The sequence below is a fragment of the Salvelinus namaycush genome, chromosome 2, assembly GCF_016432855.1.
Source record: "Salvelinus namaycush isolate Seneca chromosome 2, SaNama_1.0, whole genome shotgun sequence".
NCBI lineage: Eukaryota > Metazoa > Chordata > Actinopteri > Salmoniformes > Salmonidae > Salvelinus > Salvelinus namaycush.
Window position 1 is genome coordinate 66381541 of NC_052308.1, and position 26389 is coordinate 66407929.

At 42.1% G+C, this 26389-nt stretch overlaps 2 protein-coding genes across 3 annotated transcripts; one reads left to right on the top strand and one right to left on the bottom strand.

The window, feature by feature from the left end:
• Positions 1 to 1076: 1076 nt before the first annotated feature.
• On the bottom strand, positions 1077 to 11560 carry utp6 (UTP6 small subunit processome component). Its single transcript, XM_039017792.1, has 19 exons — positions 11312 to 11560; positions 11136 to 11220; positions 10989 to 11030; positions 9964 to 10056; positions 9793 to 9840; positions 9633 to 9696; positions 8698 to 8816; positions 8456 to 8533; positions 8300 to 8381; positions 8079 to 8160; positions 7814 to 7989; positions 4686 to 4765; positions 4448 to 4525; positions 4105 to 4284; positions 3036 to 3116; positions 2568 to 2677; positions 2300 to 2366; positions 1949 to 2021; positions 1077 to 1623 (listed from the first exon to the last, which is right to left on the bottom strand). The coding sequence occupies exons 1-19, from the start codon at positions 11401 to 11403 to the stop codon at positions 1469 to 1471; spliced, it is 1785 nt and encodes a 594-aa protein (XP_038873720.1). The 5' UTR covers positions 11404 to 11560; the 3' UTR covers positions 1077 to 1468.
• A 429-nt stretch (positions 11561 to 11989) lies between these two features.
• On the top strand, positions 11990 to 26200 carry LOC120066437 (polycomb protein suz12-B-like). 2 transcript variants are annotated; one of them, XM_039017812.1, is made up of 17 exons: positions 11990 to 12252; positions 12736 to 12880; positions 13217 to 13263; positions 17441 to 17505; positions 17925 to 17993; positions 18268 to 18317; positions 18480 to 18565; positions 18690 to 18924; positions 19376 to 19481; positions 19731 to 19836; positions 20111 to 20288; positions 20746 to 20834; positions 21078 to 21221; positions 22790 to 22947; positions 23292 to 23490; positions 23817 to 23917; positions 24246 to 26200. In XM_039017812.1, the coding sequence occupies exons 2-17, from the start codon at positions 12751 to 12753 to the stop codon at positions 24571 to 24573; spliced, it is 2091 nt and encodes a 696-aa protein (XP_038873740.1). In that variant the 5' UTR covers positions 11990 to 12252; positions 12736 to 12750; the 3' UTR covers positions 24574 to 26200. The 2 variants fall into 2 exon arrangements, with proteins under 2 accessions (XP_038873740.1, XP_038873732.1); XM_039017804.1 differs by lacking the exon at positions 11990 to 12252 and having other exon boundaries at positions 12706 to 12880; positions 23817 to 23896.
• Positions 26201 to 26389: the final 189 nt, after the last annotated feature.

Genomic DNA, 26389 nt, shown 5'->3' on the forward strand with positions numbered 1-26389 from the left:
CACAGGACAGCCCGCTTGGAGTTTGCCAAATGGCACCCAAAAACTCAGACCATGAGAAACAAAATTCTCCGGTCTGAATGCCAAGCGTCATGTCTGGAGGAAACCTGGCACCATCCCTACGGTGAAGCATGTTGGTGGCAGCATCATGCTGTGGGGATGTTTTTCAGTGGCAGGAACTGGGAGACTAGTCAGGATCAAGGCAAAGATGAACAGAGCAAAGTACAGAGAGATACTTGATGAAAACCTGCTCCAGAGTGCTAGGGACCTCAGACTGGGGTGATGGTTCACCATCCAACAGGACGAAGACCCTAAGCACACAGCCAAGACAACGCAGGAGTGGCTTCGGGACAAGTCTCTGAATGTCCTTGAGTGGCCCAGCCAGAACCCAGACTTGAACCCGATCGAACATCTCTGGAGAGACCTGAAAATAGCTGTGCAGCAACACTCCCAATCCAACCTGACAGAGCTTGAGAGGATCCTCAGAGAAGAATGGGAGAAACTCCCCAAATACAGGTGTGCCAAGCTTGTAGCGTCATACCCAAGAAGACTCGAGGCGGTAATCGCTGCCAATCGTTCAACAAAGTACTGCGTAAAGGGTCTGAATACTTATGTAAATGTGATATTTCACTTTTTCGGAAAACCTGTTTTGATTTGTCATCATGGGGTAGTGTGTAGATTGAGGGGGTAAAACCATTTACATTTCAGAATAAGGCTGTAACCTAACAAAATGTCAAGGGGTCTGAATACTTTCCAAAGGCACTGTAATGGTACTAAGGATCAGGAGAGTGCAATGTTCTGACTGCAGATAAATGTCTTGTGTAGAGCTAAATCTGTTTACTCTGTAATCAAGAAAAGGTTTCACAAAGCACTGGTTGGTCAGTGGACCTACTGCCATCCCTAGGTTCCAATCTGAGTAAGCAAGTCAGGGGTCGTTCAGGGACAGGGTCATAATACTCACATGTATGTAAGTAGTCATGTGACGCACTGGTTATTAAAACAGAATAACGACAATCCCATGTGCTACAATGTGATATTGACCTACAGACGGAACACTGTAGAAACACCCTGACCAAGGAGACTGTTCATGCTTTTATTTCAAGTTAAGTGACAATGTTCATGTTTTGTAAATACATAATAAATGGTATTCTTACTGATGTGTACATTAACATAACTATCTTCAAAAAGAAATTATTGAAGTTGTAAACTTGCATGAAACACCACGTCGTATACAAAATGCAAGGTACAAATTTAACTCGTCATATAAACAGAACAGCTTGTTATCCCCATCTCTAGGTAGTTGCCCTTAACCACAGATCTACTCTATCCCCTAACCTTAACCATTAGGATGATCAAATATATCTGACTCTGGATCAGTGGTTAGATCAACTTCTACCTACTCATCCGAACTGCAGTTGCACAGTAAGCCATTTCCCACAACACTGTTGGACCAGGGGGGGTCAGGTGTGTTCTAGATGTGTCCAGTCTGCAGCAGGGTGTACTGGGCAGTGAATCTCTCCACACTCTCCCCCTCCAGCAGCTTCATGGCTCTCCAGTGGATCTTCCCACAGTTTTCTGGCTGGCCGCTGGGCCCAAGCTCCTCTCTGATATACTCCAGCCACAGATCTGGAGGGAAAAGGCCATATACAGCCCTGAGTGACCATCTCAACTTACTTTATATCCCAGAAAACTACATGGAAGTAAAGGTTTATATGCATGCCATACTAAAACACCTCAATCAGCTAATCAAAGTTGCTGTTGAATCAGGTGTGTTAATGTTGGGCTGGAATAAAAGCCTGCAAACCCTGTAGTTCCAACCATGTATGTCTTGTTCATTCTTCTACTGGCCTATTGGAAGTCTTTTAGTTGTTCGTGTAGCAACTGACATGCAATAATCCCTGTGGGACTTATTTGAAATTAGCTGCTTTGAACGTGTTTTTCAGAATCTCACCATCATCTGTGGAGCCGAATTCCCTCAGGGCTCTCTCATAGAAGTCCCTCAGGTTGCTCATCTTGGGAGTCTCCTAAAAGAACAGTCACATCATTCCAGTTAGTACACCAGCCTTGACAACGACCATAGGAGTCGGCTACACAGGGCAAACAGATCTGGGAACAAAATCCTAACAGTAGTGAATAGGTAATCCCTCCATACAACATTTTGTACATAAAGCCACAACAATATGTGGCAATATTGGAACAACAAGCTAGTTTGAGACTATGCTTTGGTTGGTTGCGACATACATTTGTTTGAGCTTGGACATGTGTTCTTGTTTCCCCATACATTGTGACTCAACACACTCACTTGATCTTTCTCCATCTGGATCATTCTGGTGAAAAAGGCCTTGGATAAGGGCCGGCTCTCATGCAAGCTGGAAAATAAGAAAAGGTCCAACTTTGTTTTTCTTCTACAAAATGCTGAACTGAAATGCGTATAAATAAGTCGTCATCTAAACGAGGATACCTTGTACAAAATAACTACCTTGAATTAGAATCATCATTGTAATGATTGCCTTCATAATGCAGAACTGGTGAGAAATGAATAATCTAATAGTACTATTAATATTCAGTACCTTGTGAAGGTCTTCCTGGCTTTCTTGTAGCCTCCGGCCCTGTAGGACCAGTCAAGGTACTTCTCCTTTATCTCCATGGAAACGGCAGGCACCACAGACAGCAGACCTCTCTGAGAGCAGAGGAGAAACGAACTGTTACAACTAATTCTCATCCAACCAGACAACATTGTATGTAGGGAAATATGGCTGCGTTTACACACATTGGTCTTTTGACCAATCAGATCAGCTCTGAAAAAGATCTGATGTGATTGGTCAAAAGATCAGAATTGGGTTGCCTATGTAAACGCAGCCCACGAGGCACTACTGCTTTTGCACTATGACACAATGGAGGCTAAGAACGACATAGAACCAGGAAAAGCTTGGTCAAAGCACTGTCTGGACAGAGATTTGAATTATCACAAGTGTAAACTGGTATTGTATTAAAATGTCAAACTAATGTAATTTGAGAGGTTGGGCTTGGTTCTGTACCTGAAACAGGGCCTCAGTTTCCTCTGGGCTCTGTGATGTCATGCTCCACTCCACCTGCAGCTGCCACAGGGGCAAACTCAACTGTCAACAGACAAGACCAGGGTGGTTAACATCAAGTAAGACGCTTCTTTTACATTTAGAATATTTTCATGGGTTGCTGGGCCGGAAAATTGTTACCGGTAAGTACACTCTGATGCTCCAAACACTTTTGTAACATACTCCTTTTCTCACAAATCTTAGTCAAAATGTTTTTTACATTCCAGAGACAATCCCATTGTGCCTATATTATTTCGCAACTCACATTCCCGGATCAACAATGTCTTTGTGACTACATAATTAAATAACGAATTGGAGGGTGACCATACGCCCCCCTCACACAGTCAGCCCCTTCTCGTTAGCCACCCCTTATATTGCACAACACCCGTCATAACATTGAAAGACTAGCTACAAGATCCATATTGCAATAAATAAACAATAAATAAAAGGATACGTTAATAACAATGTGCACCAGTTGTTTTAAACTACTAGTTTGATTGTAGCCATCAATTGCCCCATAAACAGTCACCCATATTAGCAAACTTATTTCATTTCTCTAGTATAGGCTACTTAGCATGACGATATCAGCAAAATGCCTGCGAAAAGTGATCGGTATGGTCGGTGTCGACAATTGACCGGTTTATCATCCCAGCTCTACTACATACTACCCACTGGGCACAGATGTCAGTTCAACGTCTACGAACGTGAAATCAACAAAGTCCTGGTACTAGTTATAGGTTTTTACAGTATCTGAAGAATTTACCTGTAAGGAAAGTCTACCCGGTATTAGTAATGGGGTTTAACAGTACCTGAAGCCATTCTGTCAGATTGTCTGTCATGTGACCACGGGAAAAGGAACTACCACGTAAATACTGCACTGTGGGTTTGATTGAATTGAGCCCTTCCAGTCATATTGGAACTGGTTTCTAGCAGCGAATAGCAGTCATTTGAGGAAGTTAATATGCTGTAGGAAATTATCTGGGACAGAGTTGGAGCTGCCCCACTTTCACACACCGTGTGTGTGTGTGTGTACCTTGGGATTCACGTGTGTCAGGGCGTCCTGGAATAGCTTGCCTGTGGCGCCACTCCCCAGATGCACCATCGTCTGCAGGGCCAGGCACCACACGTCCACAGATTGTCTGTAGCGCTGGGTGGCTGCCATGGCAACCGCAGCGGTCTGCTCCGAGTCTCCTGATGAGAGTAAGACCTGCAGCTGAACAGACCGATGGAGGGACACACACACAGGAAATCGTTACATGTTGTGAACCTCATGTATCCTATTGGTTGCTATGCTGTATGTTTGTATGTTAGAGAGCCTATGTTTATACACTTGCTTGCTGTCCTAGATTTACTCTTGCCAGAAGAAATCTTCTTACCCAGTTCTTGTAGAAGTCCTCCTTCAGCAGTGAGGAGTCGTGGGCACGCTGAAGCACTGCCAGCAGCCTCTCCTGCCTCTGAGGGATGCCAACACACACACAGGCCAGAGTTCAGTCTTAGAAAACCCTATACTAATTTCACCAATATACTAGTCATTAACACTAGATCATCACTCTATCAATATTCTTCCCTAAAAAGTGCTCATCAGCAATTATAGCCATGGTTTGAAATGTTAACCTTCTCCTTCAGCTGCTGGACGTTGGTTATCCTCTTGAACCTCTCCAGGCAGAAGGACACGTAGCACGCCCACATGGCCTCTGGAACACAACAGAGAGACCCCTCATCACTAGGGTTGTTGCCGTGACTGGCAGTCATGAGTCATGACCACAGTCAAATTCCACATGAAAGTTGAGTCACGGTACTCTCCTCCTATGCTCTCTACATGAAAGGCGCCGATGCGTTGGTAGTACCCAACTCGCTAACGATGTCAGAACGCTAACGGCCTGCTACTCAGCGCTTTATTGTCCCTCTAATCACTCTGACATGAATGCAAATGTAGGCTACATTGTTTGACCTCACTATGATCGATCAATTTGAAGAAGTTCAACAACAGATTGAACCTGAGTGGAAAACATGGTCGTTGTGGATCTTGTTTCAAAGCCAAACAACGAAAAGGGACAGCGCTTTCTAAGGTGATGATTTATTCAAAGCATTTAAGACGTCGCATGTAGAACACCCATACGCATAAACCTATATATGAGCCCAAGCCTGAAAAAAAATGATTGCAGTTATACTATACATATCCTACTGCATATTAAGCACAGCAGAAAAACAAATTATATTAAAAAAAAAACAGATTTTAAGATGTACTTGGTACATAATTGGTGTAGGCTACAAACTCTAGTAATCACCTTTGAGTGTTTACTGCAGTATTATACATACTGGATGGACTGGTTACCTTATGCTACGCTCCAAAACTTTCTCTCCATCAGTCTGGGAGAGAACTTATAGGCCTAGGCCAGTGTTCCCCAAGCCTGGTTCTTGTGTAACCCCAACAGTACACATGGACAAACACACCATATTCAACCCATTGAGGGCTCGATGGTTAGCTGACAAGCTGAATCAGGTGTGCTTGTCCAGGGTTACAATACAAATGTGTACTGTTTGGAGTACTGGAGGACCAGAGTTGGGAAACACTGGCCTAGGCCTATAAGTTCTCTCCCAGACTGATGGAGAGAAAGTTTTGGAGCGTAGCATAAGGTAACCAGTCCATCCAGTATGTATAATACTGGTTTGGTTTGTTGATTGTGCAGGGCGGCTTACAGAGTATAGTTAGCCTACAATTATAGTGAATTTGTATTTGATATTATTAGGATTTTGAATAACGTAATAATATGGCATGTTTTATAATTAATAGGCTGACATATTACCTTTAGCTACAGAATATTTCACCACTGTGCGTTTCCATTTCCTCCTCTCTCCTTCATTCCTTTCTCCAGCAAGCAGAGAGAGGAGCTGTCAACAGTTTAATGAAATATCTTTTGTTGTGAAAGCGTGATTATTGATGTTCCTGAATAGATTTCACTTGGTTTCCCAAATTAAGCACGGGGTAGCGGCAGGAAACAGGTTTGGAGACACCATGGCATACAGTTTGAGCGGAATATGACCTGTCACGCAGCGAGAGGATGCTCCTCAAACAGTGGTTGATGCGTGGAGTGAAAGTTTTCTTAAAAAGCCCAGACATTTCTATATGCAATCCAGTGTGAAAGCAGAGATTTACTGGTTGCCACAACAAGCAGAGGATCCCAGTGCTACTATATTATTCAGCTGCTAATATACTATTCTGAAATACATTTTCTTCATATCATCTTTCTTTACACCTGCCTAAAATAAATTATGGATTTGTGATGGTGTATATCAGTTGGATTTTGTTCCAAAGGCACATAGCTTGGTATGCGGAGGCCTGGACATGCTAAACGGGTTTGTTAATTAACCGTCAGTTGGCATGACAGTTACCGTCTGACAAAATGTAATGACCGCCACAGCCCTACTCATCATTTACAGAGGGAAAACAATCATGGTTGTTTGTAGAGATGGGCATGAGTAATCGAGTACACAAACAGACGTCAAAACCCGATCTTTAACCAGATTTTCTTTCTTCTTCAAATACAGTAGAACTATTTGTCTCTTATTTCAGAACTTCTGAAAATGAAAATGTGTTACATTGAGAGAGCGGTGTTAACTATCACACTACAACTTCTTTATTTAAGATTTAAAAAATATAAATGCCAAATATTTGATGGCAAGTGCTTTGAATTGGCTGGGGGGGGGGGGGGGGGGGGGTCAGGCACAGTGTGAAATGGGCACTATCAGCATGGCGGCCAAACGCAGTAAGGGTTGGAAGTATATTGCGTAGTTTGCAATGCAAATATCAAGCTCTCCTATCATAGCACAGCTATTGCCATGAGAAATCATATGCTTATCAAGCGCAAAGAAACATTCTCGGAGGGGGACAAGCAGCAGCAATCTCGCACCGCATCTATTGTCACTGAAAAGCGCCGCTGAGATCCCACCAGAGCCGAGCAGTTAACACAACTCATTACTGTTTCAATTAATGATTCTCAAATGGCTTTTTATTGACTGAATAGATATGGGGCAATTTCAATTCATATTTATTTACTTTGGACTACGTAAAGACAGGTTTTTGATTCCTAACAGAGGGCTTCCACAAGCAAGCGCCACCGCTGAGGTTACTGCCTTTTTTAATATTGTGTTCCATAATATAACCAGTTGATATTACGGTTTCAACATCTTAAAATGACACTTGTTTTTTATTGGCTGAATATATGGGGCAATTAACAATTAGGATTTATCTGTATGATAAAATAGGCATTGTTGCGCACGGTTGGCATATAGACAAATGCAAAAAAACATTTCCAGTGCAGCCCTTGTGGTCTAAAAATAATTGTTTTTATTTGAATACTCGAGTACCAGGGAAAAAAACTAATGCGAGTACTCAAACAACATCCCTAGTTGTTTGTGACCAACATGATTCGAAGCAGTGTCGCCTGGACCCCAGATGACAGCATTAGCCCGCCTAGGTTTGGGAAGCAAATGCAACTTTTCAGGTCTCAGGCAAGGTTACCCATCCCGAATGTGGTCCTCGAACCTCCTCCGTTACACTTCATCCAACACGTCACTTGTGTTGTTGTGTACTTATTGTATCGTGTCTATCTGTGTTGAGGTCTTTATTTGCATTATGTTATGTCTACCTATGTTAAGTTTCGTGTTGTGTGTTTGTAATGTGATGTATTTCTGTCTAACCTGTGTTGGTGTGTGCATTTCTGTTTGTTGTGTGTACGTACCTGTGTTGAGGCTGTTGAGGCCCTCCTCGTAGACCTGGCAGCAGCGCTCCTCTCTCCTGGCGATGTCAGAGGCCCGCCCCTTGGCTGACTGAAGCGCCTCTCCCACCGTCGCCTCCAGCTCCCGCTTGGCCATGAAGTCCCACGTCAGTGAGTCGTCTGTGTATTTGCTCTGCAGGCTGGGGACAGGACATTCAGCATGGTCAGTGTGTGTTGTGTCATGTTGAAAAATGAATACAGAGATCAGCAACCCAAAATGTAGCCGTACTCTTGTATAATGGTGTCCTGTAGTTCTTTAGTGAAGTCAAAGATGGCCGCGATGGTCAAAAGAGACAGGATGAAATCAGCTCCTGTGGACAGCACAGAGAAAACCATTAACATCTCCAAAACACTGTCTCTACTCTCTTAATAACCAAAGTAGACATACGGATGACTGTTAGGCAATACGAATGGCATAGAACAAATACAATGTGATGGAAAACAGCTCACCTTGGATTTTCCCAGTAGCATCTCTGTACACCAACTCGGCCAGTTTGCCACTCATGATCTCAGGGGAGAAGTCGCACTCTTCCTGTAGAGTGAAGAGGACAATCAGGGACTCAGTACAAAAAGAAGAAACTCAAAAAGGTGTGTGCGTGTACTCACCACATCCATCTCAGCCCGCTCCAGCCCCTTATGTTGCTTCCTCAATTTCTCAGCGTTCAACAGCTCCATACGGAAGTACTGTTCAGGTAGAGACACGGGTATCAATCATCCTGGGGGTTTTAACCGTGGTTCTGCTACATTTAGGCTTTTGTGTGCATTCAGTGTTTGCTACCACAGCACCTCAGCTTCGAGCCAAATATGGTAATTCTTCAATTCATTGAAAATCAAATGCCACTCCGTACCTCTTGGTAGACCTTCTTGCTTTCCGGGTGGAAGCGCAGGGCACGCAGAAACAGGTGTCTGGCGATCTCTGACAAGTTATTGTCCTCCAGCTCGCTCTTGGCAGCCATGATCCAGAGGGCTGGAGAAAGGAGAGGCAATCAACGATTCTGCTGACTAGGCTGTCATCCACTCACACAACTGGAGCAATGATAGGACCCTGTGTAGTGTAGATAGTGGTCCTTTGCGGCTCAGTTGGTAGAGCACGGCACTTGTAACGCCAAGGTAGTGGGTTTGATTCCCAGGAGTACCCATACGTAAAGATGTATGCACACATGACTAAGTCGCATATGCTAAATGGCATACTATTATACACTAAGTGTACAAAACATTAGGAATACCTGCTCTTTCCATGACATAGACTGGCCAGGTGAAAGCTATGATCCCTTATTGATGTCACCTGTTAAATCCACTTCAAAATCAGTGTAGATGAAGTGGGGGAGACAGGTTAAAGAAAGATTTTTAAGCCTGGAGACAATTGAGACATGGATTGTGTATTTGTGCCATTCAGAGGGTGAATGGGCAAGACAAAATTTAAGCGCCTTTGAACCGGGTATGGTAGTAGGTGCCAGGCGCGCCGGTTTGAGTGTGTCAAGAACTGCACCACTGCTGGGTTTTTCTACGCTCAACAGTTTCCTGTGTATCAATAATGGTCCACCACCCAAAGGACATCCAGCCAACTTGACACAACTGTGGAAAGCATTGGTGTCAACATGGGCCAGCATCTCTGTGGAACGCTTGACACCTTGTAGAGTCCATGCCCTGACGAATTCAGGCTGTTGTGAGAGCAAAAGGGGGTGCAACTGAATGTGTTCCTAATGTTTTGTACACTCAGTGTATATTACAAGGACATATGCCATTGACGTGGTATGTCACCATAGTATGATGATAAATCTACCTGGTTTCTCAGGATGAATGGCAAGCATGGAGGAGAACACCTTGCTGAGTTGAATCTTTGTGTTCTATTTGAGGAGATAACAAAAATAACCGTTTCAGCACCAGAACACAACATTTATTCAACATTTATCAGGAAAGAACCCAAGATAACTTAAACTTACCCATTTCTTACAGAAAGCAATGTGAGAGAGCCACAACTGCACATCATCCTGCAAAAAGAGGAGATCTAATTGGTCTGTCCATTGACTTCTTTGGTGCCTTCTGCATAGCGCTGTTTGATATATTCAACATCCCGTAGCTAATAGCTATGTCATATAGGGCTTGTACAGTACCTTCCATTTAGTTGTGGCCCTTCTGAAAATGCTGTTGATCCTCGAGATGATGGAAAACTCTATCTCCTCTCTTTTGAACTGATAGCCGATGCGCTAAAAATGAAACATGATGAGGAACAAATATGAACTCCTGATACAGATATTAAATATGTCCATATTTCATAGAACTTCAAATGGATTTGCAGGCATTCATTGGTTGTAAACTCTAGCATGATACTGAAAGTGGATATTATTATTAGTGGATTCTGTCATTGCCATGGCGCTGTAAGGCAGCCAAACAGAGCTCTGTATATTTTAGATTTTAATTTGTGTTTTTTTTGTTGATAAGTCATTGAGTGTTGATTGGATATATATCTGGTTGTTTTTACCCATGAGCGATGGCAAGTCTGCTTGTTTAGGCTAGCTAGATAGCTAGCTGCCGACTAACGTTTGCATTTAAAAGATGCATCAGGCTCAGCACCGGCTTCTATTTAAATTAAAAAGTGGAACATTGCCTGTCCGACCTCAAACAGACAACTAGGCTTATATTAAGCCCTGCCTTATAAGACCTGACTGCATTGTGGTAATGGCAGAGTGTTCGTAGCGAGGATGACTACTGCTCTGGATTGATGTGTGGTGAGCTTTTTTGTGCCATAGTAACTGCAGAGACGTGCACCCACTTGGGTGATAAGTGCAGGCTACAGAGAGGTTGAGCTGAGGACGACATCAGGGCCACCAAGCCAACTCCATCACAGGAAGGCTACAGATAGGCTGAGGACAACATTATGCCCAGCAAGCCAATGCATCACCATCACACCAGTGGGTTGCCAGAAGCACCAGTCTCTGCCATGAGCTGGCACATGCCGGAACTCTCCGAAACTGGCTTCATCAACATCACTTTCATTGTTTTGTTAATCTACCTAATTGCTATTCACTTTATTTGTAGGCCTATACCACAATTCAACTTGTAGCTGCGAATGTGTAGCCTACAAAATGAACCAAATCCTTCATGTATATAATAATTACATATGAGATTCAAAACTTACTGATCTTCTCTTCTTTATCAGCTCTAATACATTGATTTCATACTGAAATAACAAAGAAATAACACAGATTAATACATTGTTTAATACTTGTTTTTGATTGCCCATACTCACATTTTCAAGCTGTATTCACTGGTATTTGGCACTCACCTGAATGTATGCAATGAAGTCAACTTTGGTTATGATCAATCGATGCAGTTTGTATTCTAAAGCTGTCGCCCTTTTAAGCATGGATCTGTAATTGGGAGATTAATCGGATTTAATACAACTTCAAAGATTTTTGCCAACATTGTTAGTTAGCTAAGCTAGAGTGTTTTTAATCTTACTTGACTTCTTTTTTGCTGAACAGTCCCACTCTCTCCAACTGTTCCAACTCTGGGATTCGATTCTCGATCCGCTGTTGGACTATCTCAGCCATCGTCACTTACTTGGTGCTTTAATTTTGATTGCCTTCTGTTGTAAATGTTATTAAAGTATTACGTAAAAACAAGAATAGTGAACTAAATTAGCCCAAACGCATTTTCCACACGTGTGGAAGTTGTGAATGCTGTACTTCCGGTTCCGTGCTTCAACTGAGTCCGTGCAAAAACATGTGAATTTACAATAAATTACCGCTTGACAAGCGAAAAATTTAGCATTGGTTTTTATTATTAGACCATGCATTATAAACATGTTTAACTGATAATGGTGGGCATTTACATTCACCATAAAAACATATAACATAGACAGTACATTTCCTATCATCAGTTTTCTGGTTTGCACAATATTTGGCAACAAGTGTATTGATTTATAATTGGCACCAGAAATATGCGGCTAGGCAGAAAAGTAAACAAGCTTCACGAATCATGCCCGGTTGGTGGAAAGATTTCCCGCAAAATCGTTGAAAAGCAAGAGAAAGCGAGCGGCAATTTGCCTCTTCCACCGAACATGATGGTGTCACTTACAGTTGTGTCTGCCCAATCACAAGTCTCAAATTCCATATTCGAATTTCTATTGGATGAGAAGTATTTCTAGATGTCCAGTAAAGACCACACGATTTTAGCATAACGTGTAGCTCATCTGAAGTTTTAATGTTTTTCATATAATCAATAACATAATCTAATATTTTTATGTAAATATGATGGATGTACTTTACTAGTCGACTTTGTGTGAATCGTTGGAGGGAATACTGGACCGCAACATTTGGGATTTCTTCTCGTTAACCCACTATGCTAGTTTAGCTAGCAGCAGCTTGCTTCCTTGCTAATTTCATGGGTTGCCTGTGTTGGTGAGTCTCTAGTTGGCTTGCTAATCTTAGCTAATGCTCACAAGGTTAGCTTCAGTGTTGTACAGTCAGATAGCAAAGCATACTTTTGTGTTTTACCCGTTTCGAATATCACTCCCACACGTTTAAGCTATCTAGTTATAATTTAGGACATTTTGACTATTTGTTTATGCTAGCTAGTTAGCCTTGCTGGCTAACTAGCTAACAAAAATCCAGATGCTGGAATTTGAGACAAATTACGGTAGCTAGCCAATGTGTTTACCTCTATATTTCTTACAAAAATATGTATGTGTGTAGTTAGTTATGATCTTTCATAGTCTTATGGGATGTTGAAATGGAAAAATATAATGTTATACAAAGCCCATACTAAAGTAGGTTAGCTAGCTTGCTAACTCAACTAACGTTAGCTGATATGATTATGCTTCCTTTGTTTTGAAAAGGACTATAATAATGTTTGTTTCATCTGCATGGATGCACCATCTACAGCATTCAGGTGAAGTCATGAGTGGGACCAGTTGTAAAGCGAACGGCGCCGTCTACCCGGCATCGACAACTGTAATGACCACGGTGAAGAAGCCGAAGATGGAGCAGATTCAAGCAGACCATGAGTTGTTTCTACAGGCCTTTGAAAGTGAGTTGCATGACTTTTTACTTATACCAGGAAGTAACGATTTTAAGCCAGGTGGAAATCTTTGAAAATAACCAATAGCGTATAATTTGGATTTTGTTGTCTACTTTTCTCACAACTAATATCAATGACACTGACTAATATGAGGCCTATCTCTGACTAAATTGTATTAGAAAGTGGGCCTGGAACCATAACATGCATAGGATATATATGTGCGGCTCTGCAATACTATACAGCTCTGTGAATACATTCATACCACAATTTTATTAAATTCTTACTAAAATCATAAAAAATAAGATTATTGAGCAGGCTATGATTATTGTTATGATGTATTTGCAGAGCCAACTCAAATCTACAGATTTCTCCGCACAAGGAACCTGATTGCAGTAAGCAAATATTACATCCATAATATACATGTATACATAATGTACAGTGCCTTCAGAAACTATTTACACCCCTTGAAATTTTCCTTACTTTGTTGTTACAGTCTGAATTGGATTATATGTAGATTGTGTGTCACTGGTCTACGTAAAATAACCCAAAATGTCAAAGTGGAATTGTGTTTTTAGAAATGTTAACAGAAAAATAAAAACGAAAAGCTGAAATGTCTTGAGTCAATAAGTATTCAACCCCATTGTTATGGCAAGACTAAGACTTTGCTTAACAGGTCAGATAATAAATTGCATGGAATAACTCTGTGTGCAATAGTGGTGTTTAATGTGATTTTTGAATGACTACCCCATGCATACAATTATCTGTAAGGTCCCTCAGTCGAGCAGTGAATTTCATGCACATATTCAACCACAAAGACCAGGAAGGTTTTCCAATGCCTCGCAACGAACGGCACCTATTGGTAGATGAAGAAAAAATCAGACATTGAATATCCCTTTGGGCATAGTGAAGTTATTAATTACACTTTGAATGGTGTATCAATACATTGTCACTACAAATATACAGGTCGTCCTTTCTAACTCAGTTGCCGGAGAGTAAGGAAACCGCTCAGGGATTTCACCATGAGGCCAATGGGGACTTTAAAACAGTTCCAGAGTTTAACCTCTTAGATGTAAAGGCAAAATTTTGATTTCCACCTAAATACACATACCCAAAAGGAACTGCTATTCATGTGTAATTACATGATACTGACATACCAAAAATTGCTATATCTGGAAAGAAGACATCTGGGAGATTGAGGAAATTATCAGAAGATAGGAGTTACATAGTTCAGAATACACAAGATCAAGCACACAAAATTAAAATCCAAATATTTTGAAAGTAATCTTTCATCAATAAGATAATTATTGATGCCCAGAGCTGGAAACACATCAGATGGCTCCCACAAAATGTGAACCGTATCAGAAAAAAATGGCATTGATAGGCTTAACAACTAGAAATGGGCAGATATTTTAGTAAGTGTGGTCACGGGATGTTTCCAAGTGTCCCTAAACTTCTTCAAAGTGGTATATGTCTGTAAATTAGATGATTCCATTGGTATTACATATTTGCAATCCCTAAATGCTATTTGTTCAGTATAAAAACTATTTCTACTTTATCAACCTCACTCAAACATTGTGGTGGTGTTATGTGGTATCCAGGGTACATTCAAGTGTCCTTTCAACCTCCAAATTGTCCGAATGTGATAATTGCACATGGATATGCCTAAAAGTTATTTTTCACTATAAAAACTAAGTTTCTACAACACCAACCTCTCTCAAACATTGTGGTGGTGTCGGGGGACATACAGGGGATATCCAAGTGTTTTCAACCACTCAAAAGTGCCTGATTATTTAGCCTAGGCATATCCAATATATTGGTCCCACATACAAATGAACTGTTTACAAAAACAATATAAAAGCAACAGATATGCATTCAAAAATATACAAAAATATCTTATAAAACACAAAGTTGGTTACACATGTTCTTCACTAAAAAGGGTGCAAAAATAGAAATAAGCTGAACTATTTACAAATTGCATTTGTGTTCGTTTTACATCCCAGATGTAGATGATTAGATTTCACTTTCAGCATAGCTTGTCCGTGTCGTGATAGTCTTTGAAGCAGTCCCTCTTTGCCAGGAAACAAAAAGCGAACTGGTATTTCGGGCAGAAGACCTGGCATTTCACACTTTTTCGCCCCCTGTGTTTTGTGCAATGCATGCAGTTCTTCCTTTTGTCTTTTTGCATGTGTGTTGGATAGTGGCGCTCACCTTGAGTGGGGGGTCTTGTGATGGTTGCTTTGGGCCCCCCAATTCAGCCATTTCCAACACCAGCTGCTCTCGGAAGGCCAACTGGGAGAGAGGGGGTTGACCTTTTTTGCTTTGGACATCTGCTTGTGGAGAATGAAAGCATTTACTGTAGCAATGTCCACAAAGTGGCAAAAAAAATCTTATACCACTTCCTGGTCTTGTGGAGGACCTGGTAGTAGCCTATCGGAGCATCAGATAGGTCGACACCCCCCATGCTGGCAATGTAGTCCTTCACAGAAATAGGACTGGGGACATTCTTCCCTTTTCACCCTCCTTGGCACATGGTTGTTATTGAATGCCTTGTGCTTTGTGGTGAGCATGGTTACTTCCCTAGTGTCCTTCCATTTCACCAAAAGTAGCTTGTTATTCCTGTTCCAACGTATGGTCCCCTTCTCCGCTGTCTTTGTCATGTCGTTTACCTTGGTCTTGGGGAAACCGATTTTGTAAGGACGAAGGGTGCCAAGTCCTTATTTTCTTTTTCAAGAGGTCTATGAAAAGTGGATGTAGAACCATCAGACGGGGTGATTGACATAGCGGTGGGGGGCGCTTGCTGGGGAAGGGTGGCTCCCAAACATCATCATCTAAATCGTCTGCATCCTCCATTCTGTGGTAAATAAAATAAAGGGGGCCTCCCGGGTGGCGCAGTGGTCTAGAGCACTGCAGCGCTAGCTGCGCCACCAGAGTCTCTGGGTTCGCGCCCAGGCTCTGTCGCAGCCGGCCGCGACCGGGAGGTCCGTGGGGCGACGCACAATTGGCCTAGCGTCGTCCGGGTTAGGGAGGGTTTGGCCGGTAGGGATATCCTTGTCTCATCGCGCTCCAGCGACTCCTGTGGCGGGCCGGACGCAGTGCGCGCTAACCGAGGGGGCCAGGTGCACGGTGTTTCCTCCGACACATTGGTGCGGCTGGCTTCCGGGTTGGAGGCGCGCTGTGTTAAGAAGCAGTGCGGCTTGGTTGGGTTCTGCTTCGGAGGACGCATGGCTTTCGACCTTCGTCTCTCCCGAGCCCGTACGGGAGTTGTAGCGATGAGACAAGATAGTAATTACTAGCGATTGGATACCACGAAAATTGGGGAGAAAAGAGGGAAAAATTTATATTTAGAGGGAAAAATAGGAAAATATTGTTGTAAGACACACAGAATTACAGTTGACTAAATGTAGAAAACGACATTACTGTGAAGTAAAAACAACAGGCCTTTATCTGTGCAGTGACTCGAAATAGGTGTGAAGCACACACACACACACACACACACACACACACACACACAATGCAAACAGTAACACTTTGGAGACATAGGCAGAGGTGAGAACCACAAAAACAATGGTCATAAGAGTTCAGTGGCCTTTTCAAAGTTACAAGGATGAAAGTTAGAACAGCAAACAGTGAACTAATATGAAACAGACAATAACAAAAATAAACATTATTACTCTCGGGGCTGGTGATCAATAACGGTAGGTCACAGGGGCGGCAGGTAGCCTATTGGTTAGAGCGTTGGGCTAGTAACCGAAAGGTTGCTAGATCGAATCCCTGATCTGACAAGGTAAAAATCTGTCGTTCTGCCCCTGAACAAGGCAGTTAACCCACTGTTCCTAGGCTGTCATTGTAAATAAGAATTTGTTCTTAACTGACTTGCCTAGTTAAATATAAAACATGTATTAAAAAAACAGGCAGACAAATAAGACATCCCCATGATCTGTGGAGTCCCGACTTTTGGTGTGTATAGACGTATTCCGTGTTTATTTTGTTTATGCTAACTGCAATGTAGGTAGCAGCCATCTTGAAATTAAGTCGTCGTCTCGGCCTGCCTTATACATTCGTATGCCCATATATGGTAGTAAGCCACACCAAAAATTTTAAGGCACAGGTCAATAGCCAAGATACTCAGCTTTCCGCAGACACCCTGCTTTTGCAGATAGGGGCTACCGTTCTCATACCAGACTGAATTGAATAAAACAAATCTAACAGACTTACCCAGAAAGACTCATAGTTGTAATTGCTGTGATTGTAACATGTATTGACTCAAGGGATTGAATACTTATCTATTCAAAATATATTAGTGTTTTATTTTCCATAAATGTGATTATTAAAATTTTAAAAAAATCCACTCTGACATTATAGTATTTTGTGTAGATTGTTGACAAAAAATTAAATCAATTTTAAACCCATTTTGTAACACAACAAAATGTGGAAAAGGTCAAGGGGTGTGAATACTTTCTGAAGGCACTGTAGATATAATAATAGATATATACGTGTCATTTTATTTTATTTCTCATTTTCACAATGTCTGGTGTATTAATGATTAACCTCCAAATGCTTCCATTTTAGCCTATATTCTTGCACAGGACTCTTACCTTCATGACCCACAGAAACACTCGAACAAATGCCAAAAGGTAACATATTGTTCTCTGATTGATCTGAAAGGGATCAGATGATTTTTATATGGTAGTAAGACATTAATCAGAGATGGTATAAAGTAGAACCTCAAAGATAAGAACCTCAAACTTACAGACTGGACGTTAACCAAACGATCAATATCAAACCGGGACATGTATTAAATGCAAAACCAAACTTATGTGGGCTACACACAAGCGTACACCTTGCTTACCCGTGTACATACGGTATCTATATTTTCTATAAAGGTAGATGCGGTTATCAAGATAATTTCAAAGTTACGGACGGCCATTTTATGGACCTCCATTCCCGACATGTTCATATCTTTGAGGTCCTACTGTACTTTTTTTTTATCTCATCAAAGTTAAAGCCACTTCTAAGGTCCTAATTTGTGCTGTGCTTGAACTTGTGTGCTCAGGAAAACTTTCAAGGTGGATGACATGCTGCTCAGAGTTGAGAAGATGAAGGGAGAGCAGGAATCTCACAGGTAAGAGTTAGGAGACGTATTATACGTTTTAATGGATGCTTATCATAACTTAAAAAATCTTGAGCCGTATAGTTAGTTCGTTTTCTTTTCTTTAAATGTATTTAATTTGAGGTGTTTTCACTTTATTTAGACAGTAAGGTAATCAGAGGTGGAGACTGGCAAGTAGGAGAGAAACAGTGGGAAGGGTGGGGAGCCTTATATGTGACTTGTGCCTGAGAGTGTTACCACAGCTCTGCATCTTTTCTGATTTGTGTATTACTGCTTTTTCTTCTAGCTTGTCCTCACACCTGCAGCTTACCTTCACTGGATTCTTCCATAAGGATGGTATGCCCATCAATACTCTCCTGTTTGCACCATGTTCAAATGCAATGTATTTGTATGCCTTATACCAATGTGTTGGTGTGATATTTGTACAAAAACGGAAGAGACAAAAGGATGAAACATAAGACACACTTCTTTTTTTTTCTCACACTTTCTCCCTCGCAGAAAAGCCATCTCAGAATTCAGAAAACGAACAGAGCTCGGTCTCTCTAGAGGTGCTACTTGTCAAAGTCTGCCATAAAAAACGAAAGGTAAAAACAAGGCTTCGTTTCTCTCTCACATTGTCTCAATCACGTGAAATTGTTTATAAACCAAACTCCTAACTCACCTCCTAGCTAAATGCTAACTTTTCTCCTTTAACATTGTTTTCCATAGGATGTCAGCTGCCCGGTGAAGCAAGTGCCTACAGGTAAAAAGCAAGTGCCTTTGAATCCTGACTGCAGCAACCAAACCAAGCCTGGCTCCCTGCCCTCCCTGCTGGTGTCCAGTAACGAGTTTGAGCCCAGCAACAGCCACATGGTCAAGTCCTACTCGCTCCTGTTCAGGGTCTTACGCACCGGGAGGAGGGACATGAACGGCCTTGTGAACGGCGAGGCCAACGAGAACATAGGCAAGTAGTTGCTAAAACACCCTCGGGGATGTTGGATGACTTACTAAAATCAAATGTCTGTGTTTGTTTGGAGAGAAAGCAGATCAGTTGTAGGGACACTGCCTCATGAAGGTAGTTGAGAGAATGCCAAGAGTGCAAAGATGTCATCAAGTCAACGGGTGGCTACTTTTATGAATATAAAATATGTTTTGATTTGTTTAACACTTCTCTGGTTACTACATGATTCCATATGTGTTATATCATAGTTCTGATGTCTTCACTATTATTCTACAATGTAGAAAATAGTCGAGTTTTTTTCTCTATTTTTACTGAGTAGGTGTGTCCAAACCTTTGACTGCTACTGTGTATATATATATAAATAATATGGCGACCATTTTGTTTTGATGATGTGGCATTATTTTCATGAGGAAAATGTCTTGTTTTTGTTTGTTTGGTGTCTTTACATGTTTAGATGTGACAGAGGTGCCCAGCAGAAAGAAGAGAAGCTCCGCCCACAGAGAAGATGGAGAGACCACAGAGACCTTTGTTGCACAGATGACCGTCTTTGACAAGAACAGGTAAACAACATACCATATATGGCAAAATGGTAGTCATTTATCCCCAGGTGGCAACTGTCATTACCAAGTTGCTGCTGCACTTTGACCTCAAGGATATTTAGCTGCTTTCGAGTGGCTTTTTAAAGTGCTATAAACTCTGACCCCTATTTTTTTATTAAAACCATGACCACATATATGCTATAGCTGTTCACACTCATTGTTAAATTCATTACTCAGCGCGTATATATAAGCGACCTCTGTCATGTGCAGGAGATTGCAGCTGCTGGATGGGGAGTATGAAGTGTCCATGCAAGGGATGGAGGACTGCCCTGTCAGCAAGAAACGAGCCACATGGGAAACCATTCTGGATGGGAAGGTGAGTGTGCCAAAGGCACGTGTGTGTGCCAACCTAGAAGGCTTTGATTTCAGGCCAGCACTAAATACACCTGATTTTAATTACACTAATCAGTCTTGATAAGAAGTTGATTAATTGAATCCGGTGTTGTTGTGCAGAGCTGAAACAACAGCTTGCCCAACCAGTAGCTCCAGCACCAGGGTCGGGGACGACAACTATACTATCAGTAGGACATTCCACATCGAAATGTGTGTATGATGGTACTGAGACAATGTTTCCGGCTCTGCTCCCACAGAGGCTGCCACCGTTCGAGACGTTCTCTCAGGGACCCACGCTGCAGTTCACTCTGCGCTGGACAGGTGACGCCAGCGACAAGTCCACAGCCCCCGTGGCCAAGCCCCTGGCCACACGCAACTCTGACGGCTCCAGCCCCGTGGAGAGCAGGCCCAGCACACTCAAATCTGCCCCCCTGTGTAAGAGACACAACACACTCAATAGCAACTTACTTGGCTTTTACCCAAAAGGAACAACACATTGTAACCTCCCATTAGATTCACTCACACCAATTTCAGTATACTGTTCTCTTGCCTTGACTCAAAATGTGTGTATCTAAGGCTGGGTTTACACAGGCAGCCCAATTCTGATAATTTTTTCATTCATTGGTGTTTTGACCAATCCGATCTGATGTGATTGGTCAAAAGGCCAATTAGTGTGGGGGGGAGAATCAGAATTGGGCTGCCTGTGTAAATGCAGCCTTGGTCACCATCTAACCGATACTAGAGCCATAAATATACTATGACTTTAACTTTCTAATAAAATTGACCAGACCGACATGCAGCGGCATCACTAGCACAATAATGTCCCGAAAAATGGTTTGTGCTATCTAATAACCTCTGTCTCCTTCATTTCTCCCTCCCCTCCCTGTTGTAGCTGTGAAGGCCTCTGTCAGCACAGACATCCAGATGAAAAGAGAACAGATCCTGTGTGAACCCAGGCAGAAACTGCGTATATTTTACCAGGTCTGTTTATGCACCAATATGAAATGTTTCACATCGCTTTACATAGTAAGGGGGAAACTCGCCTCATCCATCACTAATGTGTAGCACACGCCTGGTTATGATTATCATGACACACCTCTAAGTACAGGGGAAGGGTAGCGTAATATACTTAAATGTAAAACAAAATCTTGTTTGAGCATCACTCAGAATGGTTCAGTTATTAATAAACCAGTAATGAACTTCCATCTTTTTGTCCCATGGCAGTTCCTGTACAACAACAACACGCGGCAGCAGACGGAGGCTAGAGACGACCTCCACTGTCCCTGGTGCACCTTGAACTGTAGGAAGCTTTACAGCCTGCTAAAACACCTCAAACAGTCCCACAGCCGGTTCATTTTCAATTACGTGGTGAGAGACTAGGGCTTTGTGAGTGTGTGTGTACAGGATTCCTATGTTTGAACGTTTTCCTATTTCAGCACGCTTATATGGAAGGACATTCAACAAGCACAGCACTTATACAAATGACTGATGATTAGCTGATGATTAAAAGATTGTGGGGGCTGTTTTGTTCGACTTCAGTTTGGCTTTTGACATTATCGATCATAGTCTGCTGCTGGAAAAACTTGTGTTATGGCTTTACACCCCCTGCTATATTGTGGATAAAGAGTTCGCTGTCTAACAGAACACAGACATGTTCTTTAATGGAAGCCTTTCCAACATAATCCAAGTAGAATCAGGAATTCCCCAGGGCAGCTGTCTAGCCCCTTTACATTTTTCAATCTTTACTAACGACATGCCAGCCAGTGTGTCTCTGTATGCGGATGACTCAACACTATACATGTCAGTTACTACAGCGACTGAAATGACTGCAACACTTAACAAAGAGCTGCGGTTAGTTTCAGAATGGGTGGCAAAGAATAAGTTAGTCCTAAATATTTCAAAAACTAATAGCATTGTATTTGGGACAAATTGTTCACTAAACCCTAAACCTCAACTAAATCTTGTAGTAAATTATCTGGAAATTGAGCAGGTTGAGGTGACAAAACTGCCTGGAGTAACCCTGGATTGTAAACGGTTATGGTCAAAACATATTGATACAACAGTATCTAAGGTGGGTAGAAGTCTGTCCATTATAAAACGCTGCTCTGCATTCTTAACAGCACTATCAGCAAGGCAGTTCCTACAGGCTCTAGTTTTGTCGCACCTGGACTACTGTTCAGTCGTGTGGTCAGGTGCCACAATGAGGGACAGGGCAGCACACGTACACAGAGCGCAAACATTAATAGTGTGCATGTTAATCTCTCCTGGCTCAAAGTGGAGGAGAGATTGACTTCGTCACTACTTGTATTTGTGAGAGGTATTGACATGTTAAAAGCACCGAGCTGTCTGTTTAAATGACTAGCACACAGCTCAGACACCCATGCATACCCCACAAGATATGCCACCAGAGGTCTCTTCACAGTCCCCAACTCCAAAACAGACTATGGGATGTGCACAGTACTACATAGAGCCATGACTACATGGAACTCTATTCCACACCAAGTAACTGATGCAAGCAGTATAATCAGAAAAAATTTAAAAGATTAAAAAAATGTGAAGCAACACAAACGTAGGCACAGACACTTGCATATACACACACATGATAACATACACACACGTACACATGGATTTTGTGTTCTAGATATGTGGTAGTGGAGTATGGGCTTGAGGGAACACACTAAGTGTGTTGTGAATTCTGTAATGAATGTATGTATTGTAATGTTTTTAAAATGTTAACTATTAACTTATGCTAATTTGATCTTTTGATTAACCCTATACAGGTAAAAAAAAAAAAAAAACCTGTTAAAAGCAAAGAGATTTTAAAGCCATCTACTACCAAGTACCTGACATACTGTATGTTGAATATTTGAGTTAAGAATGTTGAGAGTTTGAGAAATAGTTATTTGAATTGAATTGATGTCCCCCTGTGTCTCCAGCCTCACCCTAAAGGTGCTAGGATAGACGTGTCCATCAATGAGTGCTATGACGGCTCCTACGTGGGCAACCCCCAGGACATCCACAGCCAGCCTGGCTTCGCTTTCAGCCGCAACGGCCCCGTCAAGAGGACTGCTGTGACACACGTACTGGTGTGCAGGTAAAGAAGGCGTCTCCTGTCTTCATCTCACTGGCTCTCACCCTCAGTCAACCAGTAGCAAGGATTGCATGTCAGAATCAAAGCACTGAAGTAAAAAGATTCACTTGGTTATGTTCAGCCTCCTGGGTAATCATGTGAAATTATTTTTGTATTTGCTGTATGCTTAAAAAGTAAAACTGCAATTTTGATTGGCTGACGTATTTCATATATCCTCACTTAGATGGTACCATCACAGCCATATAGCTAGCTGAGAATGTGTACTATTTGTCCACTAGCTTGCCTGCGGGTGTGTCCCTAACCTAACCACAGCCTCTGACCCCTAATCCATTGCTCCTGTCTTGTAGGCCCAAGCGGACGAAGCCCAGCCTGTCAGAGTTCTTGGAGTCTGAGGATGGGGAGCTGGAGCAGCAAAGGACCTATGTGAGCGGACACAACCGCCTGTACTTCCACAGTGACAGCTGCATGCCTCTCAGACCCCAGGAGATGGACGTGGACAGCGAGGACGAGAGAGACCCTGAGTGGCTGAGAGAGAAGACCGCCACGGTCAGTCCCTCTGCTCACACTGTTACTCAGACCGAGATTATGTACAATGGAGTAGAAGAGAAGAGAATAAAAAAAATATATATAACAATGACTGCCTGATGTTTATACAGAATGGCCCATATCCTAACTTTAGATAGATGCATGTCAAATGAGTATCCCATTGATATCAATGTATGAAATTCGAGCATCTCAAGATAGGATTACACCCTATATGAAGCCAACAGAAATTAGTGTCGGCTTGAACTACAGCTGTGCTTTGCTTCCATATACTAAAACGTACCTTCTGGTTGTGTTGGTAGACTAATTTATGACTGTTCCACCCACAGCAATTGGATGAGTTCACAGACGTCAACGAGGGCGAGAAGGAGGTGATGAAGCTGTGGAACCTGCACGTCATGAAGCATGGGTATGTACCTAAAAGCTGTGGGTATGTATCTCTAATCACTAGCCTCTTACGGCACTATAGTAGATAACTTAGAAATACACATACAGCCACATCACCTTGAAGAGTTTACCTCTTAACATGTGCTATAAATGGTGTCTAAGTAAGGATAAAAATAGTCATCTTTATGTTACTGTAATTTAGAAATCCACATAAAGCCATGACACTTTGAGAGTTTATATCTAACATGTGATACAAATAAAATAGCATAATGTATTTAAAAAGTTGTCCTTAATCTGACTTATTCTCTCTAGTAAATCAGTATTCTAACCTCATTTCCTCCCGTTGTGTTCTGTTTCCTGTCCGTATCTAGCTTCATAGCCGACAACCAGATGAACCAGGCCAGCATGCAGTTCGTGGAGAAGTGCGGCGCCTACATCGCCCGCCGCAACCTCTGCCGCAACTTTCTGCTGCACCTGGTCAGCATGCACGACTTCAACCTGGTCTCCGTGGCCACCATCGACCGCGCCATGTCCCGCCTCCGCCACATCCAGGAGGAGCTGCCCGACGCTGGGGCGGACGACCAGGCTGACCGGGCCCTCATGGAGGGCGCCTGCAATGGCACCGCAATCGCCTGCAGCTCTGGCGGGGGTGGTGGGACCAAGCACGGCAAGAGGACAAAAAGCTCCGTGACTGACTGATGAACTGATGGCATTTGGTGGCAGCAGTCGATCCGACCCATTCATTTTCATTGTTATAACTGTCACCCTTGGTGCTTAGCTAGGTGGGAGGAAGATGTCAATGGAGGATTGTCTTGTATTGACTCAAGACATACAAATATAGCTACACACACAACACAGGCATATGAAGACTCACTGTAATGTGAGGTTTTACCGAGTCATTATGCACCGTGAGACAGTTTTAGTGATTCTTGGTGGTTTCGGGGGTGTGAAGAAACTGGGGGAATCACTTGAAAGGTATTGTAATCATGCTTTGACTGCCTTTGTTATCACGTTGTAATCAGAAACTGTATTGAGTGGATATACAGTAAGTCATGCATATTGGTAACATTGTCACTCCTGATGATCTGTATTCCATAACCCTGTCTGTTTGGCTCTCATGATCCTTTTAGTTGACTATTGTTAGCACTTGGTAATAATTTGTATTAGTGAATTGTTTTAAACTTGAGTTGAATCACCATTTTAATTTTATTCTGCGCAACTGCATCAATTGTCAGATTCACCCCGTCTGTCTTGAATCCCCGGAATCCTTATCAGGATTTTATTTGTTTTGATTTGATGTATGTTGATTCTCATGTTTCTGTTGATACTATCTTGAGTAATGAAGGAACAGTGGACTATTTTTCCACACGACCGGATTACTCTTTGCATCCATAGCTTGAGGATATTAAGCCAAGATGAACCACAAACTGCCAGCACATTCGCCCTTTTTATGTAGACTACCTAGCTCTTCTACAGGGGTGTGTTCACTAGGAACCAAGCGGAAGCAAACGGGACAAAACGGGGCGGGACCTAACTGTATTTGTCCAATAGGAAATTCTTGTTTTTGTTGCAAAATGTTTTCTGTTGTGAAATGTTTTGCCATGGTTTGCTACTGTGTGCACTAATGAATACACCCCAGATAACATGACTACAACCTATGGACGTTTTATGACATGCTGGAACCTGTATTATGGTTAACTAGGTTTGAGGGACATCTGGAACTCAAGCTGTTTTTGATGTTCATTGATCTTCATAAACGGGTGAGATAGGAAGTGTTGGACAACACTCCTTACAGACACTTTGTATACATTGTAATAATGTCAATATCTAGCTATATCCCATTGTGAACCTGATTATCACTGATTATGGACATGTAGGAGTTTTCTTCAAAGGCAATATGCTGTTTGTTCATTGGAAATGGGTCCTAGTTGATATGTGTCTATCCTACTATTAGGCTCTGTTTAAATGCCAAAGGGGGTGATTTTCAGTAAGTTTCTCAGTTCTGCGTACATTTTTTTTTTTGCTGCATCATTTCAAAACTTTAAATGCCAAGCGGTGTATAAGCCTTAGCTGTGTTTTTGCGTTGTGTGAGTGCACAAATTGAACAAAAGCAGTAGTTTTGGTGCTTCGTTGGACACCTTTTCCCTCAACTCCATGGACCAGTCTTTTACTTCCTTGTACCTTTATGCACGTTTTTGATCGGCTGGATATAAGGGTAGAAAACAATCAATTCACCATATTGTCAAACCACCGTTGAAGTCGTGAATTATGTTATAAACTTTGGATATGGGGATTTTATATTTAAAATAAAATACATTTGACCTTGTCAGTTTTCTTTATTCAACTGATATCAACATTCATGAAAAATATAGAACATTTTAATATATTCAGAAAATGTAGATTAGCCTACTCCCAAAGGTTTTGTAACTCCAGTGCCTAGGGGCGGTACCAAATATTCATGACGTAGTACTCAAATTGCTGTCTGATTGGTTGATCTGGGTTTGGCGCGTTTATT

Bases quoted from the DNA above. Each gene is read 5' to 3' on its own strand.
- utp6 (XM_039017792.1), bottom strand. From the start codon at position 11,403: ATGGCTGAGATAGTCCAACAGCGGATCGAGAATCGAATCCCAGAGTTG. The intron at 8,161-8,299 runs GTGAGCTGTTTT...TGCTGTCCACAG, and splicing joins TGCTACTGGGAAAATCCAAG to GAGCTGATTTCATCCTGTCT. The intron at 7,990-8,078 runs GTACGGCTACAT...TCCTGTCCCCAG, and splicing joins CAGGACACCATTATACAAGA to CCTGCAGAGCAAATACACAG.
- LOC120066437 (XM_039017804.1), top strand. From the start codon at position 12,721: ATGCACCATCTACAGCATTCAGGTGAAGTCATGAGTGGGACCAGTTGT. The intron at 12,881-13,216 runs GTGAGTTGCATG...ATGTATTTGCAG, and splicing joins GTTTCTACAGGCCTTTGAAA to AGCCAACTCAAATCTACAGA. The intron at 18,925-19,375 runs GCAAGTAGTTGC...TTACATGTTTAG, and splicing joins CGAGGCCAACGAGAACATAG to ATGTGACAGAGGTGCCCAGC.